Below are 20,195 nucleotides of genomic sequence, written 5' to 3'. Positions count from 1 at the left end.
AGTTAGTGTTTGTAAAGCACTCCAAAGATGAAAAGCCTTATATAGCTGCTTTGTATAATTATTATTTTTAATTGTTTCCATTTGGTATAGTTTCAATTAAGAGTGCTAATTGACTAGTACTAATTCAATGAGAAGTAGAAACGGCAGTAGCATTTTTATTTATTTATTTTTCTTACCCTTCTTTTTAAACACTGGAGTCTTTAGGAAAGATTCAGGGAGAAATAGAAAGAAGGAATAGATAGATATTCTTCTGGGTTCATCCATATTAACCTCATTGACTGCTTGCTAATTGCAAGCTTGCTAAGTGCCAATGCCCACATCAGAATAGACTCTGAGATCCACTACTTTTAGTGGGAAAACCTGCAGCTTGAAGAGGTATTTATACAGCTGCTGCTGTCACTGGTACTGCAGTGCTTTTTCTCTGAGCGACTGGTCTAGAAATGAAAATGGGAAGGTTAGTCATAGCCAGCTTCTGCATGCATGGAGCTAGGACTGCTGTTTTGCTGTGATTCTGTGGTATTTGCTTAAAGATCTGCTTTTTGGAGTGGTAAAGGCAAAAGGTCTTTCTGCTGCTGAAGGCGAATTTCAAATAATTGGAACTGAAGATTCAAAGCTTGGAAAGCAAGTAAAAGGGAACAAATATTTGTAACTTTTTGTGCATTTACATCAGATTTGTGACTTGATGCAATGCACATTTTTTGAAGGGGTTAACTGGTAAAAGCAGTCAGTCATTTGACTCGTAGTACTGCATGCATTAATTCATAAAGTAGACAAGGTCAGCTCTCAAACTGAGGGCTGAGAATATCTTCTACCAACTGTTTCTCCCTGCCCTGACATTGTTCTGGCTTCTCAGCAGGCCAAACCAATTTGCAGGGTTGAGGTGCATGGGAAGCAGCAGGAGGGAAGTCTACGATACCAGCTGCGTAACAAGAGGCTTTTTGGGTCAGAGTCAGTGCAGGACTGACATGGCTGCGCAGAGCTGGTCACAAACAGCTGAGTAAGATTAATAGGTGACCTCTAAATTTGTAGAAATTTCTGAACTAGAAATGTAGAGATTGCTCATGGGTTTTTATCTGTTAAGATCCTTCCAGTCTACGTTTGACTGTGTTTCTAAATATCTCTGGACACACAAACATTTACTGTAACATTATCTCTGCTATTTTAGAGATCCAGCAAGTTCCCCCAGGCCAGATAGCTGATGCAGCCAGCAATTGTGCAGCGTTACCAAAGCACCCAGCACAGCAGCTTCAATGAGTAGTAGTGTAATGTTCCTGCTCCACTTACTCTGATCGTTAGGTGATGGGAAGGGCAGAGCCAGGATTGCTCCAGCCCTGTGTAGTCAGGAAATAAAGCAACGCAACAGCAATATGTCTTCCACTACTAAACAGCTAATACCTATTGGAGCCTGACTGAACTATATACCTACAGTCTGATTTTTTTTTTTTTTTTTTTTTTTTTTTTTTATGATATGTCTTACTTAATGGGTGACAAAACTTGTTTGTTATGTACACACTTTGGTTATTCCACAGCAGACCTGTGTATTTCATCGCTTATTTAATGTCGCTGTTTCAGGCTATCACACTCTGCATGTATTCTTAGTTAATCCCAAAAGTCATATCCAGCCAGCTGAGGATTGCTAGCCTCTTGTTCTCATTACTCTGCTAGCATCAGCATTATACAGTGTTTTGTCATAGCAGAGGAACTCTGCAGGTGCTGGCAGCCTCTGCTAACTGTAGTATAGAACTCTTAAAATTGGGTAGATCCAGCTCTGTTCTAGTAATAGATACCTGTAAACCACTGTTCTAAATGTTTTTATTATTATTTCTTCTGTAAAACGGGTCAGCAAGCTATGGCACAAGTTCCAGAGATTCACAGGCAGACTTTGAAGGGCACATTGCAGGGTTGAGTGCTAAGAGCCTTAGTATCTTGAAAAGCATAGACTACCTGCTCTCATGTTCCATTCAATTCAGAATACACTGGAAGTGTTGCATTACATAGGGATAAGATGCCCCGGAAAGGTCAGCAGCGGCACTTTTCACCACTGAGTTGTGGCATCTCTCAACACCTGCTGAGGTTTTACTAGCATGTCTCATTTAAAAAGTAAATTGCAGCCTGGCACGCTGTCCTTGCAAATCCTTGATGCAAGTCGTTGAGTCTTTTATAGTCCATAATGCATTCAGGGAAACAGTGGTCTTGTTCCAGAGTCTTGAGGAGAATGGCATGTTGTATGTTACTGGTTGGCTTCAGTTATGTATCGGTTTATTATAAACAGTCTTCATGTGTACACGTGTATGTGTGAATTATTTTTTTTCATTTTTCTTTATGATCCCTTTTCTGAACATACTTTGTGTTCTCAAGATCTAGAATGGAAGAAAAGGTGTGTTATCATTTCTGGCTTCTGTTTTATACTTTTTCTGCCATGTCCAGACAGCAGAAACATTATTCCATAAGTAACTTTTTTGTTACTGCGTTATGATACTGATGTCTAGATTCTGGTCGGTCGAATGGATTGAGTACCCTCAGTAGTTTGAGCCCTACACCAGATTATGTTTTGAAATGCAAACTGTTTCTTGGCATCTTGATCTTTTCCACTATATGCAGAAAGGTCCATGTTCAGGACCTGCAACTTCCTTCTGGAACAGCCACAACGTGCCTGCAAAGCTTGAGCAGGGCTGTCCTATTTTGCCTTCTGATCTCAAGGTTAATCTCCAAGCGCAATCAGTTGTTTCATATATCTGAAGTTTGTCTTGCTTGGATTTCAAGGCTCATTCCCCAGATCTCAGCAGATCCTACCTAGTCTTGCTGGCCTGAAGGTACATTGATATGAACTAGAACAGTTTCCAGAACAGAGTAACGTTGGATCGTCTGGAACAGCTCATCCTCGTTGTTGTTCAGTATTCAGTGCTTCACGTAAATAACAGAAAAGGGAGTTGCTGTTTCAGATTTTCAATTTTGAGTCCATTAACAGCTTTCTGAATCATCCTGGACACTTCAGCCATGGAGCAGCTGTTCCACAGCTAAGACCTATTAACACTTGCTTCTGGGGAACACAGAATAATCTGCCACTTTCTTTCCTGTATTCCCTTGTTTATATTTCCTTAGTTATCCTTTATTTACTTTTTTTAAAAAAATCTGATTTTTGTCCTTCCCTTTTAATTGCATTTACATCTACAGATTTGATGAGGGGTTTGCCATTGAATGTCTCAGTTTGTGCCTATATGCTGCTGCCTATGTAGAAAACACGTTTTTCTCTAAACTTGTGTTGTGATTGAAGTTGTACGGAGCCAATCTGATGCATGTTATGTATTTATATGCATTCTCTAAGCAACTTTGAATCAGCTTGATTTAAATGTAAGACCATAACTAGTTTAATTGCTGTTTTATTTTGCTATCTATGTAAACTTCTACTTGCTAGGCAATATATGAATAGCTGTGGAGTTTGCCTGCTTTTTTTTCTTTCTCCCCTCCTTCTCCTCCCCTCTTTAAATAGGCACATTTGATAAGCTGAGTATTATCACTTTTCTTATTGGGCTATGAAGGTCTGAGCATTTATTTTCATATACAGAATTGTAGTTCTCAAAAAAGGTGGAGGCAAAGAAAAATGAGTTGGAGGTAATGGGGGAGAAATACTAAGTCAATACCTTTAATTTACAGTAATTCTTTTTAATATTCTTAAAAAATGGTTCTTTTTAATATTCTTAAATCTTCCTGGTTTCATGTTTTAAATGCCAACCGTGTTTTAAAATATTCCGTTTCTATGCATGTTAATTTGAGAGAAGTTTTTTTTTTTTTCTGCAGTTCTGTAGTGTAGCATAGCTGGTTTTGCTTAAATGTCACTACAGCAGCTAGATGTTTAAATCTGCATTTGCAGATGGCAGCCAGCAGCTGTGCATGCCAAGTGCAGGTCTTTATTGTTTCCTAGCTTAGACCTTTCTGATCTCATTTCTATGGAGATCATCTCACTGGAAATAGTATAAGGGAATTTGAAAAACTTTTAAAACTCTATTTTCATCATTCAGCTTGTTTCCATGGAAATGGGATCTAAAAGATTGTCAGTAGCGAACACTCAAAAGTGAGAATTCACTGGTAGATTTCATTAGATGACTCCCAGCCGAGAACTGCAAATACCAATGACCAAAATGAGTAATAAGCCATTATAAAACTGACAAAATAGAAGAATCAATTAAAATATTAGAAAAAAATACCATCTGCCTTCTTTTTATCCTCATTGGATGTCATAAATATGGAAATGCTTGCTTAACTCTTCTTGTACAGGAGTTATGTGGACACACTTGTAACATTCTCCAGACTTTTTTAGGATAGCAGCAGTTCTGTATAACAAGCGTAGTCCATCCTTTTTAATTATTGGGGACCTGACCTGTTCCAAGTGGACATCTATGGACAGTGAGGGATATATGTCAGAAAATTGCATCGCTACAGTTCAGGTTCACTGATTTTTCAAATGCCTGCCTACGTTTTTGTGTAAGAAGTAGACAGCTGCGTTTCCAAAATTACCTAGCTCACTGAAACCAAGAGAATAAACCAGGTCTCTGTAGCATGAACATTACGTATTTTGTTCCTTGATGTAGAAAGGAAATATTTCTTCTCTTGCCAGAGAAGTAATAAAACTTAATACCATTGAGGACTTGCCTTTACAGATGTGTGTTCTTAGGAGGTAGTCAAATACAGAATAGCTGAAGTCAACAGATTTCGTTCCCCAATCTCCTATCCCATGTTCTTTTCAGGCACAACATTTTCCTTCAGTTCTCTGTGGGGAAATCCAGTACTTACGTGTTTTGCTCAACAAGAAAAGATTTGTGTAGAATATTTAACCCAGGGGTCCCATTGTGTGCTTAATATACAGGTGTTTGCATACTAAGTCTGCCACAAGCCTTTCTGATTCAGGAGTGAGCTAAGATACACTAGTTAGTTATGTGTAAGTGCAGAACCCTTCATTTTTAGAGAATTATCTGTTGGGTAAAAAGGATGAGAAAGGGGAGTGAACTTTCTAGGTTTAGGATACATATGCAGCAAAATTTGTGAAGGCAGATGGTCTCTTCCATTTCTTAAACCACGGGGTAAAGACATGGGCCTGAGTAACCAGTGTCCCTACCTTTTCCTTTAAATGAAGTGACATATCAATATCAAAGAATCTTGAGCTGTGCTAAATGCTAAAACTGCCATCCTAGAATACGCAACTGCTGCTTGGTTCAGGGCCTGAATAACTGTTATCTAAAATTAAGAACCCACTATTAAATCATCAATCAGCGTGACAACTTGTGGGAAAAGTGTCTTTCACTACATGTGAAGTTGTCTAGATATCAGCTCATTATGAAGTAGACCTTTTCAACTGCTTGATATAACTACCCCTATTAATTGGAAAAGCTTCTTAATGTGTGACATACAAATAATCTATTGCAATGAACTCTTCAAGCACAAATAGGTCTGCTGCTAAACAGTGGGAATCTGCTTGGCCTTGCTTCTATGCAAATGGCATTATTGAGATTGCCAGCATGGGAACCGAGAGGCTTGGGTAACATGGTGGAGAAGAGCCTGCAATGCAGGTCTTCACATGGGAACAGATGCTCTATTCTTGGCTTTGGTGCAGTGCCATGACTGCTCTCTGCTGCCCATAGACAGCGCCTGGCACTAGAAGTCACAGAAGAGCTGTAGGGTTTATATGGGAACATGCAACTTTAGGTGCTGCCAGAGAGGGCTGGGAGGTGATAACAGGATGAGCTAATATCCTCACAGTCCCTTCTGTTCTCCGTTCACCCTCTAAATCCACCGTTTGTGTGTGGTTAGTACTAGGCAAATCATGCCTATCATCAATTGAACATCTCTCTTTAAGCAGCACAGTATGACCTCAAAGAGGCTAGCTGTGGTTTAAAGGTAAGTCAAGATTCAGAATTTGTTGAAATAAATGGTGTCTTCAGGGAAGTTACGGCTGCTTCCATCAGGCTGAAACTGGTCCACTGCGTTTACTTCTCTGTAGCATGTTAAGACATTGTCTTAACAGGCAGTATGTTTTAAAATAACATAAAATATGCAAAATGCAATCTCTCTTTTTGTAATGTTCATACAGCCTTTGGCAATACAACGTGCTGAATTGTAGTAAATAGCTCTTGCTATTTTTGTATATCTATAGTGTTTGGTTTAAAATAAGAATAACAAAACAGGAAACACTGAAAACAGATTTTAGTATTATATGTAACTAGAATAGACTTAAATTAGGTAATTTGCTCTTTATAGTGTTCTCTGTACAGCTATTAAATATTAGTGAAGTTCTAAACTGAAACAGAAAGGTTGTAAAGTAGCTCGTAGAGATATGAAAACAGATGAGATTTTATCTAACTAAAATCTCAGAACAGTTTGTAGCCTAATCTCATACTTTGTACTTGAATATGACAAGTAATCTTAAAATCGTCTCTCTACCAATCTTCAAATTGCATGTTCTTCTATGTAAGTGACATTTACTTCTTCTTTATGCCACATGTGAAAGTAAAATGTAACCTCTTATTCATGCTGCTGTTGATTTCAATATTAAAATGGAATTTTGAAGTCTTTCCTCCAAACCGTGTTTTTGATATTTCTTCTTCCTAAGTCCCTGAACTCCAGTTGTAAGGATTAGCTTTGTGCTGCTGCTGCTTCCATCATTATCAGTGGTTTTCCTCACTGAAAGCGATGTAACAAAAAAAATTTTGAAAGTAATGCAGTGCATTGGGACACCAAGAGCCTTGCTTTGAAGGAAGTCTCAGCTTGTCTAAACCAGACAGCTGCTAACTTTTGTGTATGTCTGGTTAGGTATTCTGGGGAGAGCTACCACATTCATTTGCCAGCATCACCAAAGAGATGCTTCTGTTAATCTGTTTTCAAAGTGAAGAATAGTTGTGCACAACTGAAATGTTTACAAATACTTTTAATTAATTCGGGGCTATAATATGACATACACCCAAAAGAAGAGACATGTGTTTTTGATAATTTGTTTGGAAGTTGTGGGGTTTTTTTTGTTGTCTGTGCAGAATTTAACAATTGCTTAATATTTCCTGGCTGTTTTTATCAGGAGGAAAAAGCAACACTTACGCAAAATTAAAAGCAGATTGTATTTCACTAAAGAAGAATGTGTCCTTGTCAGAGACAATCACAGATTGAGTTCTGTTAGATTTTTCAGTAAATTACATTGTCATTTGGGGGAGGTGGAATTCACCTCATTTGCACTTAATATCCAGCACTAGTAATTAGGAGCACGTGCCAATAAACTCACAGTTGTTTTTGCAAGCACACCTTATACAGCATGTCTCAGTGCGATGGCTACGTTGAAATGTTAGATGTTAACCTTTTTTGAAACTATTTTATGTGTATGATGATTAGGTTGCTACTTATGTTAAACATTTTTGTAAATGCCTTCTAAATGTTTTTCTTGCCCAATGCATGAATTCTTCATAAATTGGGACTTGTCAGCAGGCTATCTGGGAGCTTAGTGGAAAGACACAGGCATGAAGCATGCAAGGTCTCCTTTCAGTGAACTGCTGTATTGCCTGTGTTTGATCAGTCCATCTTGTTTTATTCTTCAACCGAGTTATTGAAGTGCTGAGCCTTTACTTTCCTACAGAAGTAAAAGATTTATGTTATTAACTACATGGTTAGCAGCTAACCTCAGGGCTTTAATTTGGAAGTTCAAATCAAGATATTGCTTCAAATTGAATATATAAATATTTCTGAAGAGAACTCCATGGTAAGGGGAGGATATGTTGGTTATATTTTTTTTTTTTTCCCTTAATAGTTTTAAAAGGCAGTGGTATGTTGAGACTTTTTTGCTTCGAGCTAGTTTACTCTGGTTCTGAAGACTGCTCTCTTTCTAAAAAACTATGTTGTCATCCCCCCGCTACTCTTATATTCTGGGTTTGGTGTGGTGGGCTTTTTGTTTGGTTGGGTTTGGGGTTTTTTTTGGTTTGTTTGTTTGTGTTGGTTTTTTTTGAGACCTTTCTCGAGCATGTAGCACATCCTCCTTTTAATGTAGCTTGACACAAATAAATGCAGAAAACCTTCAGTGCTTCTCATTTTGTTGTTTGGGGGTTTTGTCTGTCTGTATAGTTTTTTTTTCTTTGGGTTTGTGGGGGTGGTTTGTTTTCTTTGTTTACATTGTGGTTATATTAGTGTATAATATGAAATTTGTGTAATAATGCTTAAACTTCTAGTACGTGTTTTATATGTGACGAAAATGGTGGTATGCTCTTGGCTCATGTAATAAATGTAGTAGAGAAAATGGGGATCAATGACTGAGAGGCTTATCTGCTTTTTTTTTTTAAAGAACCTTTTCCGATGAGGTTTTAAGGCTTGGAGCTGTGGATTTTAATTAATTTAAAAATTATTTTTGCTTATTTAATCCTTCAGGGCTGTGGAATTTTGAATCAATTCAAGCTGTATGGGTTCGTGCTTGCTAAAAGGGAAGGGGCCTGGCCAGTTAGAACATGAAAGTCCTCTTTTCTTTTCCTAAAGCCAAGGTCTACTTGGGGTGTTTCAATGCTTACTACACGGTAGGCTTTAATCATAATTCAAACCAATTTGGGGAGAATGGCACGAGAAGCCCTGTGCTAATTAGTCCATCATCAATTTTGACCAAATCTGAATGCTGAAGTAGCAGCTTTGCTTTTTCTGAATGTGTTCAGAGGCCAGAAGCCCTTGACTACGTAAGAACCTCTTAAAAGTCAGCAGATTGTTTGCCTAGTATTGTCTGGCTATCATATAAGAAGTATGTTTTGTGATTCTTAGGATAAGACCTTCAGATGATGACATTGTTCTTGCTGTGATAGGAAAAATCCCTATTTTTTGGCACACCTCCCAGGTGCATGCTGCAGTGATCAGGAATCCCAATCCTTTGCTTGCATCTGGCAGCACTTGGAATTCCTTTTCCACGTGAATTCCAGAGACGATTTAAAATCTAAGTTTTGAGGGGAGAGTAAAAAATTTCCTTCACCTCTGAACCATAAGGAAGACAATTTATAAAGGCATCAACCATGATATGATACCTGTAATAGATATTTTTTTTCCCCTTTTTTTTTTTTTAAAGCAGAAACAAGTGTAATACAGACCTTATGGAGCCATCAATGTAGCATCTCTATATACAAAGTTAAATGTTTCTGTGCAGTTGTGTAAAGCAGGACAACCTACACCAAACATCTCAGACCCATGAAACCAGAGTGGCTGTATCGCAGCTGCCAGTTGCTGCAGGTGCCTGAGCTGTGGGAATTGCCTGGGGGACTGTCAGAGCCAGCCCACCAGCATACCAAACAGGACTGTTCTAGCAAATTTTTTCTGCATAGATGATTGAATAACATGCCCAGGAACATTCTTAGGCTTACTAATTTTTTTTTCTTTTCAGTGGGATGCCATAACTGAGATGGATGAACACAATCGTCCCATTCATACTTACCAGGTATGTAATGTGATGGAACCAAACCAAAACAACTGGCTTCAAACAAACTGGATCTCCCGTGATGCTGCACAGAAAATTTACGTGGAAATGAAGTTTACCCTGAGGGACTGCAACAGTATTCCATGGGTACTGGGAACCTGCAAGGAAACTTTCAATCTCTACTACATGGAGTCAGATGAGTCTCATGGAGTAAAATTCAAAACAAATCAATATACTAAAATTGATACTATTGCAGCTGATGAGAGCTTTACCCAGATGGACTTGGGTGACCGCATTCTTAAACTCAACACAGAAGTTCGTGAGGTTGGGCCAATAAACAAGAAAGGATTTTATCTTGCTTTTCAGGACATTGGAGCATGCATTGCTTTGGTCTCAGTCCGTGTTTATTACAAAAAGTGCCCTTTCACAGTCCGTAATTTGGCTATGTTTCCTGATACCATTCCGAGGGTTGATTCTTCCTCTTTGGTGGAAGTACGGGGCTCCTGTGTGAAGAGCGCTGAGGAACGTGATACTCCAAAATTGTATTGTGGAGCAGATGGGGATTGGCTTGTGCCTCTAGGACGATGCATCTGCAGTGTAGGATATGAAGAAGTGGATGGCTCCTGCCATGGTAAGAAAACATTGCTTGTTTTTGTGGTTGGTTTGTTAGGGGGGTTTTTTTGGTTGGTAGTTTTGGGTTTTTTGGGGGGTTTTTGGAGGGGTTTTTTTGGTTTTTTTGTTTTCTTAAAAAGAAAAAAATCTTATGATGTTATATGCACAGCAGAGATCTCGTATAGTGGAAGTATGGCATCACATTTTCAAGGAATGCCTCTTGTGGAGAAATAAGCAAGGTTATTTGAAAGCAGTATATTGTGGATTTCTAAGAAAACAGTTACTAAGGATGACTTTGATTTTGTCTAACTGTAGCTGCACACAAAGTACATATGTATAGATCAGATAGTCACCTTGACTCCTGTACCTACTGGAGATAAGTGTATGCTTTAGAGCAGGATTTCTCTACCATATTTTAGATATCTGTCGCAGGATGAGATGAGCATTGACTGACAAAAAATTTTTTCTTTTCCCTGTATATGCCTAAAAAAAGAATCTAGTCATAGTATCATAGGATTGTTTAGGTTGGAAAAGACCTTTAAAATCACAGTCCAACTATCAGTGTAGCACTGCCAAGTCCACCGCTAAACCATGTGCCTAAGTAACACAACTGCATATTTTTAAATACCTCCAGGGATAGGGATTCAGCCACTTCCCTGGGCAGCCCATTCCAATGCTTAACAGTCCTTTTGGTGAAAAATTTTTTCTTAATATCCTATCCGAACCTCCCCTGGGACAATTTGAGGCCGTTTCCTCTTCGTCCTATTGCTTGTTTCCTGGGAGAAGAGATCAACACCCCCCTTACTACAACCTCCTTTCAGGGAGTTGTAGAAAACAATAAGGTGTCCCCTACCTACAAAGGGAAATGTGTTTTCTTCCCTTATCAGCCCCTTACTTTCATGGGTGGGACAGTGAACACATGCAGGAGCAAACCCACATGTCTTCTGTGCAATCCAAGTGCTGTTGTGCCTCTCTGCCACTCTTGAAAGAGTGGTTGCATTTGTCAAATTTGTGATAACTGGATTTCATGCACGAATGGAAAAATTTAGGTTACTTTTCTGCTGTTCAGAACATGAATACATTGCTAAAACTAGAAATGTTGTGTATACTTGAGTAAAGCCCAGGACTCTGAGCTTCTATAGATTCAATTTAAGACTACTATCCATGGAGGATGTGCACATTGAGACTTATTTTCCACCTGCTAGGACTGATGGATAGGTGACCACCATAAAAGGCAAGGATCTTTTCACACTGCACAGTTTCTTAGGAGTTAGTTGTTTTATTAGCTAAATTGTTGCTAAAGGATAAGTGTACTTTGTATGTTCTCTTTTACTGAACATAATAGTTTCATAATGACTTGAGAATAAAGTACTTTTTCTGTAGTAATGATTGTAGAGAAAGCCTCGGTAGCCACTGAGATACCAGTCTCCTTTGGTTCAACATTCATTTTGTAGCAAGAAGGACAAGAGAGTCCATATTCGTAGATCACACAGGTGTTGTTGCTGTTGCCCAAATATTTTGCTCTACAGCTCCTAAGATTTGATGGTATTACGCTAGCTGTATGGCAGCCTTAGATAACATAGAACATTAAAAGCATACTATGAGTTGTAATCAGAAAATGAAATTCACTTTGTCTGATCTTGCTGGCATTGATTATCAAAATATACTCATTGCAAAGATACAATTTTGACATTGCCATTACTGGAAGCAAGTATAATTTTCTACATAAGGTCAAAAGGTGTCTCTCTTAATGGATAAGGATTTTCTTCAAAGCATTAATGCTCAATGAATTTCTGTCCATTATATGAGTCATACTCTAGAACTCTAATAAGCAATATAACCAGCAAAGACCACAAGAAAACCTGTCCGGAAACTTCTCTGCTATGCATTGGCTGCACTTGTTTCTTCAGTTGGCAGCCCAGTCTGCTGCTGAACAGGTACCTCCCAAGAGAAATAAAATACCCAAAGCCATTAGTGTTGGCATATTCTTATCTGTTTGACCCAAAAGAAACAAATTACTGCTTTAGAAAATTATAATCTACTAGAGCTTCCATATGCGTTTTGAAATAAGTTTCATAGGTGTCTGAAGTTGTCCATTTATTAATCTTCAGTGTACTTTAATGTTAGTACTACTTTTTCTGTATTTTTTTTCGACATAGATTTGTCTGGTATTCCTTCATGAGCATCATGTTTAAGGCAAGCCTAAACGTATAAGATACTTCCAGAAGTAAAGATCAGCAGTTTAATTTCACTAGTGCCCGTTGTCCATCTCTTGTGATTAAAGCATGAATTGGGAGGGTTACTGTCAGGGTGGCCATGTTTCCCTTTGTGCTAAAGCTGCTGGTGGAGACGTATGCTTGGACAGCTGGGAATGCATTTTTACAATGTGATTGTGTTGAGCATTGTGAACTGAACTAAGATCACTACCTATGTTGGTAGCAATCTTTCAGAGACCAGAAATGCCCTATTTTGAGACTTTGCTTCTTGGCTGAGACATGAATCAGAAATTAAGAGTTTAAAAGATTTGTCGCTTGTCAATACATCCTGAACTATTTTATACCCATGAAATTGTAAGATACCTGAACATTGCTAACTTTCTAAAGTAAAAAATTGGAAAATTTAGCTTGGTTGTGGGGGATAGGCTGGGGGAAGGAGAAGCCGCTACATCTAAGTCTGATAAGAAGCCCTGAGGTGCATTTATACAGTCTTCATGTCTTCTAGGTCCCTTGCCCAAATCCCAACCCAAAGTCCTTTTGTCCCTGCTATTCCACTGCTGGAGTTACAAATCTCAGTCTTGGAAGTATTTGATGCCATTCTGTCAGTGCTTCTTGTAGACATACTCTGTGACATACTGAAAACTGATCACTGTTTCTTTCTTCTGAAATAACTTTCGAAATAATAATTTTGTATTTTAAAATCTGTTCTGGCAAGTAAGTGGGTGGTGGGCAATACTTGCTAATAACTTGAATATTTTTTCTTATTTGCAAATGGTGTCAAACATCAAGTTATACACCAGCACGTATCTCAGTTAAGGAATAATAAGGTCTTCATGGCAAGTATGGCTTATCTGTCACAGAACTTAAAAAGTAAATTTCTATTTGATATTTGTGGAGATACACAGTCTCTGTTCAGTAAGTACTAAATGGCATAAGGAATTATATTCTGCCTTTGTCATTGCTAGCAGTTTCACAAAGGAGCAAGAATGGGAATAAAAAAGTTTTGATCAGTTTTACCACTGCTGTTGAAATTGTAGGGCAGCAAGTAAAGCAGATTTTGGCAGTTGAAAATAACCTAACTGGCAACACCTCAGTTACTTCAACCTGTGTAGCTTTATGCATATCTGTCTGTGTGAATCTATCAATATTCCCTATCTATTGTATTTGCTTTTAAAAACATCATTTCTGAGTGAAAGAGTCTGAGAAGAATTCACAACTGGGTTAAAATATCTATACTTACTAAATGTACACCCCAGTGTGTTGAGAACAGTTTAGTTACTGTTAGTAACAGTATAGCTTACTGTTAAGTAACCTACAGGATCTGTAGGTAACTTGTTCAAAGCTTCTGAATATACTTAACCACGTCTAACTGTTAGCATACTGCAAAAAAATGAGACTTGTTCTGAACTCAAGAACTGTACACATTAGAGAAAAGAGTATATTTTTACAGTAGATTAAAATTCAAATGCCTATCTGTTGTGGGGAGTTATTGCAGATGCTACTGGTAGCAGTTTTGTGTTCATGCATGTTGGTTTTAATTCCTAAATTCCAGGTCATGTGCCAAACTATTTCATGCTGTAGCTCACTTTCATTTGCACTGTACTTTTTTTCTACTTGCAAATAGAGAACACTTTTGTCCTTAGGGCTTGCAATTAGTGTGAATTAAAATAATGTTGTTGCCTAGATGAAGTAGAAGGAAAATTGTGTGGTGGACCATGTGAAATGAATGTGATATTACTTACTATCAGAAAGATGGGTTTTTAGTGAGTTTGACTAATCTGAAGAGATACGACTTTGCTGTATTTAATCACTTGCCTTTTTCTCAACACTTTTAGGGTGGTTTGATAGCTTCTCTATTTCTTGAAAATTACGTTTATGCCCTTTCTTATACACTGGGTAGGTACCAGGCTGGCTTCTGCAAAGCTTGTAAAGATATGCATGGTTTTGGGTTTGGGTTGATTTGTTGTGTTTGTGTGTGTTTGGGGTTTTTTTAGGAGCATTTTGATATCTTCTTTTCAGTGTCTTAAAGCTGAGAATATTTCTTAAGTTTGTTGCTGACTTTTTTGTTTGTTTGAGGTTTTCTTACTGCCACAAAGTGTTAGGAATTAAATAAGTATATGAGGGCACCTGTCCTCAATGGCTGCCAGAGTTAGCAGCCAGAAAAATCTCAATAACACATAAATTCATGTTGCAGCTCACACCCCCTGCCCTGAACCCAGGACATTAACCTACAGCCATCTGCAGATCTGTTTAGCTGGATAAATTGTAACACAAGAAATTTGATAAAACATCTGGAAAGGGGTACTGCTTCAGAAATGAGGATTTAAAAAAAGGCAAGCAAAAAAACTTTTATTTGATTTTATGTAGCAAGGAAACCTCACTGATATCAAATGAACGTGAGTTGTTGACACACTCCTGTCACATCATACTGACTTGACTTGCATTCTTTTGAGCAAATAAGGAACCTTGCAAATAGCTGCCATTAGCTGGTTTCCAGAATATTTCACTGTAAAAGTTCAAATTAAAGCCTTGATTTTCTAACTGCATGTGAATAAAGTTACACATCTGTAGGAAACTTGCTGTTTGTAAACAGAATTAATCCTCAGAAATTACTGTTTTTCACTTTGATTCTGAAATGTGTATCGAAGTATGGTATTTGGTGTGAAACCTACTTTGATGGTTGAACCTCGTGAAGTTCAACGGGGCCAAGTGCAGGGTCCTGCATCTGGGTCAGGGCAACCCCTGATATCAATACGGGCTGGGGATGAAGGGATTGAGAGTACCCCAGAGGAGAAGGACCTGGGGATATTGGTGGATGAAAGATTGGACATGAGCCTACAATGTACGTTTGCAGCCTAGAAGGCCAATTGTGTATTGGGCCACATCCACAGGAGCGTGGCCAGCAGGCCAAGGGAGGTGATTCTGCCCCTCTGCTCTGGTGAGACCTCGCGTGGAGGGACTATGTCCAGCTCTGGAGTCCTTGGTACAGGGAAGATATGGACCTGTTGGGGGATGGCCCAGAGTAGGGCCACAAAAATGATCAAGGGGATGGAACACCTCTTCTATGATGAACAGCTGAGAGAGTTGGAATTGTTCAGCCTGGAGAAAAGAAGACTCCGGGAAGACCTTATTGTGGCCTTTCAGTACTTAAAAGGGGTCTATAAGAAAGATGAGGAGAGACTTTTTAGTAGGGCCGGTTGTGATAGTATGAGGGGCAATGGCTTTAAACTGAAAGAGTGGAGATTTGGGCTGGATGTGGGGGAGAAATTCTTTACAATGAAGGTGGTAAAGTACTGGCACAGGTTGCTCAGAGAGGTGGTAGATGCCCCATCCCTGGAGACATTCAAGGCGAGGCTGGATGTAGTTCTGGGCAACCTGATCTAGTTGAAGATGTCCCTGCTCATTGCAGGGGGGTTGGAGTATATGACCTTTGAAGGTCCTTCCAACCCAAACTATTCTATGATTCTATGATGATTTATGGTGGAACAAGGAAGCCAGTTTAGGTTAAATAGCAAGTTTCAAACTGATAAACTGTCACTATTTTCTGTTTGTACACATAGACACGAAGTTTCAGAAGCAAAAGCGTGCTCATGACTCAGATATGTCTTGCCTCAGGTTTCGTGTTAGTGTATACTGTTGAATATTGATCCTACCAGCTATCCTTGATAAACAGTAGACAAAAACTGTCAGAAGACTGGAGTGATTGATTTTGTTGTTGTTGTGTATGACTGGGTAATACAGCTGCGTGATCTGACATCAGCAGGAGCCCATAGTAAATTACAATTATTTGTTCTTGCTCTGCTGAAACATGTACACTCCAGTCGTGGTCACATGCGAAACTTGTAATACTACTAGAAGCAAATTGTTTTTGTAAAATGCACACATAAATACAAATGTATTTGCATATCTATTCAGTTGTGTATATAATAAGTACACTGTAAAACTTTTGCTTGATTTCTTATTTTTTAACCTGCTGTGCAGATTTTTTAGCTACTTTGATATCTTCCTTTACTCCCCACCCCATACATTAGGCTCATGTGTGGCACATCTCCCCACTGTAGGGTCTGTAGTGGGGCTGTGTCCTGAGGTTTCAACACGGGATAACAATAGTTTAGGTCCACGGACTCTCAAGCTTTAGGTGTGAAGGGATTGGCACATATAGCCCAGGAGATGGCAAGAGGCTTGAGCTGTGCTACATGTGTGAGGTGCCAGAGTGGGAAACGAGGATAAAGTCTGTAGGTCTCATTCACAAATCTTTTGTAAATCTGAGTGCAGATGGATTTGCCTATATATAGTAAGATGCTATGTTCCAACAATAACAAACTAGTCATAATTGAATTCTTAACTTTTAATGAAATCTGGTGTTAAAAAATTCATTGTTTGTCAGAAATGAACATGAATGCCACCATATGAGTTCTTCTTGTGTTGGTAAAAATGGGAATAATAGAAAGACTGACAGGTTTGATGGTATAGTATGGCAAGATGTGAAGAAAGAAGGTATTCATCCTGCGTACTGTCCTGTGTTCCTCATGGTGGTGGGATCTGGCCTCAAAACAATGTTGCCTCTGAGAGAGACTAACATAAATGATGCCTCACCATCCTTGGCTAATACAATCTTTCTCTTGCTTGCCACTTGATTATTTTTCTTGTTCTGGGAGTCAGCAGCTAAAGCTTGAGCTCAAATATTTCGGATTAATTTAACTTGGAAAATGTTCATTGCTCTTTACATGTGATCAACCTGAACTGTTTCAACAATCAAATATATTGAATGTAGGCGAGTTTTGCTTGAACGGGAAGAGCGGGCTGCTGTATTTAATGAATGTAAAAATTCAGTATTGGTTGCTTGTATCTCATTACAGTTGTAGAGGGCTTTTCTCCAGCTGGAAGAGAAGTGTGATGAGGTTTTCTTATGGTTGAGTGTATTTTCTTCAGTATGTAGGTTTTGTCAATATGCTGAAAAATGTACATCTTTGAGTTCTGAAGAGGTCTTTTGTGACAAGCACATGGACAAGAGTAAAACTGTAATGGTTCACTTGTAAAGACCTAATAACACTTGTTGAATACAAAATGCCTTGTGTTAGGCATTGAATTTGTTGAAAGCTGCAGAAGAGAAGTACTTTGTGAGGAAGCTGGGATTTACAAACTTGATCACTAATTGGACAAAGGAACACCTTGTGTACAGCACAATTGTGTAAAAATCATGTCTTAAGAATGTCCATAGCCGTGTGTTGCAACAAAGTAACAGTTTTGACTTAATAGGGGTTTGATATATTTGTCTGTGGAAATTCAGTTTCTAGAATGTTTGTTTGTCACTGACTTTTTGTGCTGGAGCCCTGAATAATAAAAATAAATATAAGCTGAGTAGAAACAGTAGTCAGGGTGCTCAATGGAAGTTTCCAAATTCTAACACTACAGTAGGCTGTGAATTTTTTTTTTAAATAATAACAAATATCTCTTAATTCTTAAACGCTGTAAGAATGTATACATATATAATGTTCAGAAAATTCCGGATAAGAGATTCTCAGAATCTAGGAATTAGGTTTAGAAAAGAATTATTTTTCTCATGCTGTTGCTGAGCACAAGCACTTAAATTTATAGTTGGAAATAATTGAAACGTTTTAGAATATCATTATTATTTCAATGTAGATGATGTCCCTTTGAGAACTCATAAAGTTACGCTCCAAAATCTGAAGATAATCACCAGTACTTCCTCCAAGGCAGGTTATTAATCAGTAACATATTCACAAATAAACCATAAAACACATTCTGTAATGGAACTGTTCCTATAGAGGTTTCCCATCATTTTATTCAGTCAATTATTAAAGCATTTTTGCTGAGAAATGTAATTTCAAAAGCAATCAATAAAGGGTTTCCTTTTGCGTAGTGTAGCCTAGAAATCATAAGCAAAGTGAAGTATCAGTGTAAAGACATTTCTGACAGAAAGTTTATCTTGAATACAAATAGCATGTATGAGTGTTTAAAAACTTGAACTGTATTTGCTTTTTGTAACTCTTAGTAAGAATGCAACTGAGACGAGATTTGCTTTAGCCAATTGACTTATCTTTCTCTTCCTAGAACTTAAGATTGAAAATAATATCAAAAGCAGTTGTTTTTCACAGCAAGATTTATGTAGGCTATAGAGTCATTCCATGTCATGGACTACCTTAGATTTCAAGTGCAGTGGTATTTAAAAGGTTCTCAGAAATCACTCCCACCAAAATCTATGTCATCTTAGAGGCGTTAGTTGAGCAAGGCAGTTTCGGGTCTACTCACAAATTTAAGTTCTTGCCAAATGATAGAGGGAGAAGGAAACAAAACAAAAACATAACAACAAAACCCACAAAAAAAACCCCTGCATGGCAAATGCAGTACTACTAACTGCAGCAGTTATGACAGAGATCTTTCTGTAAGACAAAAGGGAGAGGAGGGAGAACTGTCATGAAGACTGAGATGCCAGTTACAGAGTTTTTTCTGTCCTCAGTAGTTTAGGTCGGGGTTTGCACCATGATACTTCTTGAGGTTTCAGAAGTTTGACTGTGATTACAACTTCTCCCTAAGGAAAACAACATCCCCAGCAGTATATCGCCTTGCACTGCTGCTTGAGTGCAGTGTGTCCTGGAGCTGCTGCAGGGTCAGAGAGAGGGTTGCACATTGCTCCCTAACCTTTATTATGGGGACAAAGCTTGATGGAGGTCCAAGTGATGGGCAGTTCTCTGCTGTGACTTACAGCACTGAGCCAGCAGCTTTCAAGAGAACTGATGAAGACGGATGCCTTTTGAGCTGCTGTTTGTAGGTCTCTTGGCAAGAAGAGACGATCAGTAACTGAAACGTCAAAAGGTTACCTGCTATATTACTTTGGGATGCCGAATTCTGAAAAGGAAACTCATTCTTTTGGGTCTATAGTGCCATAATACTTTGGTGTCTTCAGTGCTTTACAGTCTTTTGTAAGGAGCTGGAAGACCTGTACTGGGAGCCGTGCTGGGCAGGCAGCATCAAGTGCTCATTTACAGAACTGTTTCACATGGCATCTGGTGCTAGTTTAAAAAGGAAATGCAGCTGAGCATTGTGGGGAGAGGGGAAAGGGGAAGAACAGCATCTCTAAGTATCTGTCCCTGCTCTGACATATTTGTGATAATCTTACAAAGGTGATGTTGCTGGTACTTGTTTTACAGCTTTATTGTATTCTTATTTTTGTAATAGTTGTTTACTGACCTACTTTGTAGAATATTCCTCCTTACTAGGTGTCTCAATTCCTCTATCTGTGTACTGTGAACAAATACAGTTGTGCTTCGAAGTACTTGCAATTTGCTTTTTTGGTCTTGCTGCTCTCTTAGCATCAGTCTTGCTGGTGTTTATGTAAATATTTAAAAGTTTGTTTCTCTTATATCTTTGTTTCTATCTCTGGCTCTCATCTCCCATAATCTAGATTTCTTCAAATAATCTCATTTAGATTTTCAAAAGACGTGCACAAAGCATTTTGTAGAGCTCTATGCAGTATCACAAGCATTTAAAAACAAAAAAACCCCAACAACTCCAAAACATGACCTGAAGACAGAAAATTCCTAAAACTTAAGGTTCATATTTTTACTATGATATGTAACAAGTGAATTGTATCCAAAGGGCTCCTTTGCTGGGAAATCTTTGGAAGATTCTAGTGACAAGTTTACATGTATATCCCAAAGGTCTTACTTTCATTTTCCTTTTAGGTAAGTAAGTGACAGAAAGTTTTCTGTTAACATTTTCAGCGTTTTGTTGATTAAAAGAAAAATTCTTCCAAAGATAAATAGAACAAAAGAAATAGTCTGCATACTGCTCAGTGATTCAAGTTGACTGTAGGATTTGAAAAGTCAAACTGAATACGGTGTGTATGCTTTATTTGTGCAAACTGCATTTTCAGGATGTCTGTTGAACAGGTATCTGGTTGTTTAGACTAAAATTTTCAGAAAGTTGGA

General features: G+C 38.3%; 1 protein-coding gene across 7 annotated transcripts in view; it reads left to right on the top strand.

The window, feature by feature from the left end:
- LOC115601713 (ephrin type-A receptor 6) overlaps window positions 1-20,195 on the top strand; it is a 490,729-nt gene that overhangs the window by 115,303 nt on the left and 355,231 nt on the right. For all 7 annotated transcript variants that reach the window (XM_030472043.1, XM_030472041.1, XM_030472045.1 and 4 more), the window contains one exon: window positions 9,383-10,046. In XM_030472043.1, the coding sequence (XP_030327903.1) occupies window positions 9,383-10,046 (664 nt within the window). The remainder of the gene's footprint in view (window positions 1-9,382; window positions 10,047-20,195) is intronic.

Source organism: Strigops habroptila, chromosome 2, assembly GCF_004027225.2.
Source record: "Strigops habroptila isolate Jane chromosome 2, bStrHab1.2.pri, whole genome shotgun sequence".
NCBI classification, from domain to species: domain Eukaryota; kingdom Metazoa; phylum Chordata; class Aves; order Psittaciformes; family Psittacidae; genus Strigops; species Strigops habroptila.
Note: the sequence above shows the minus strand (reverse complement) of the source record. Positions and strands in the feature narration are given on the sequence as shown.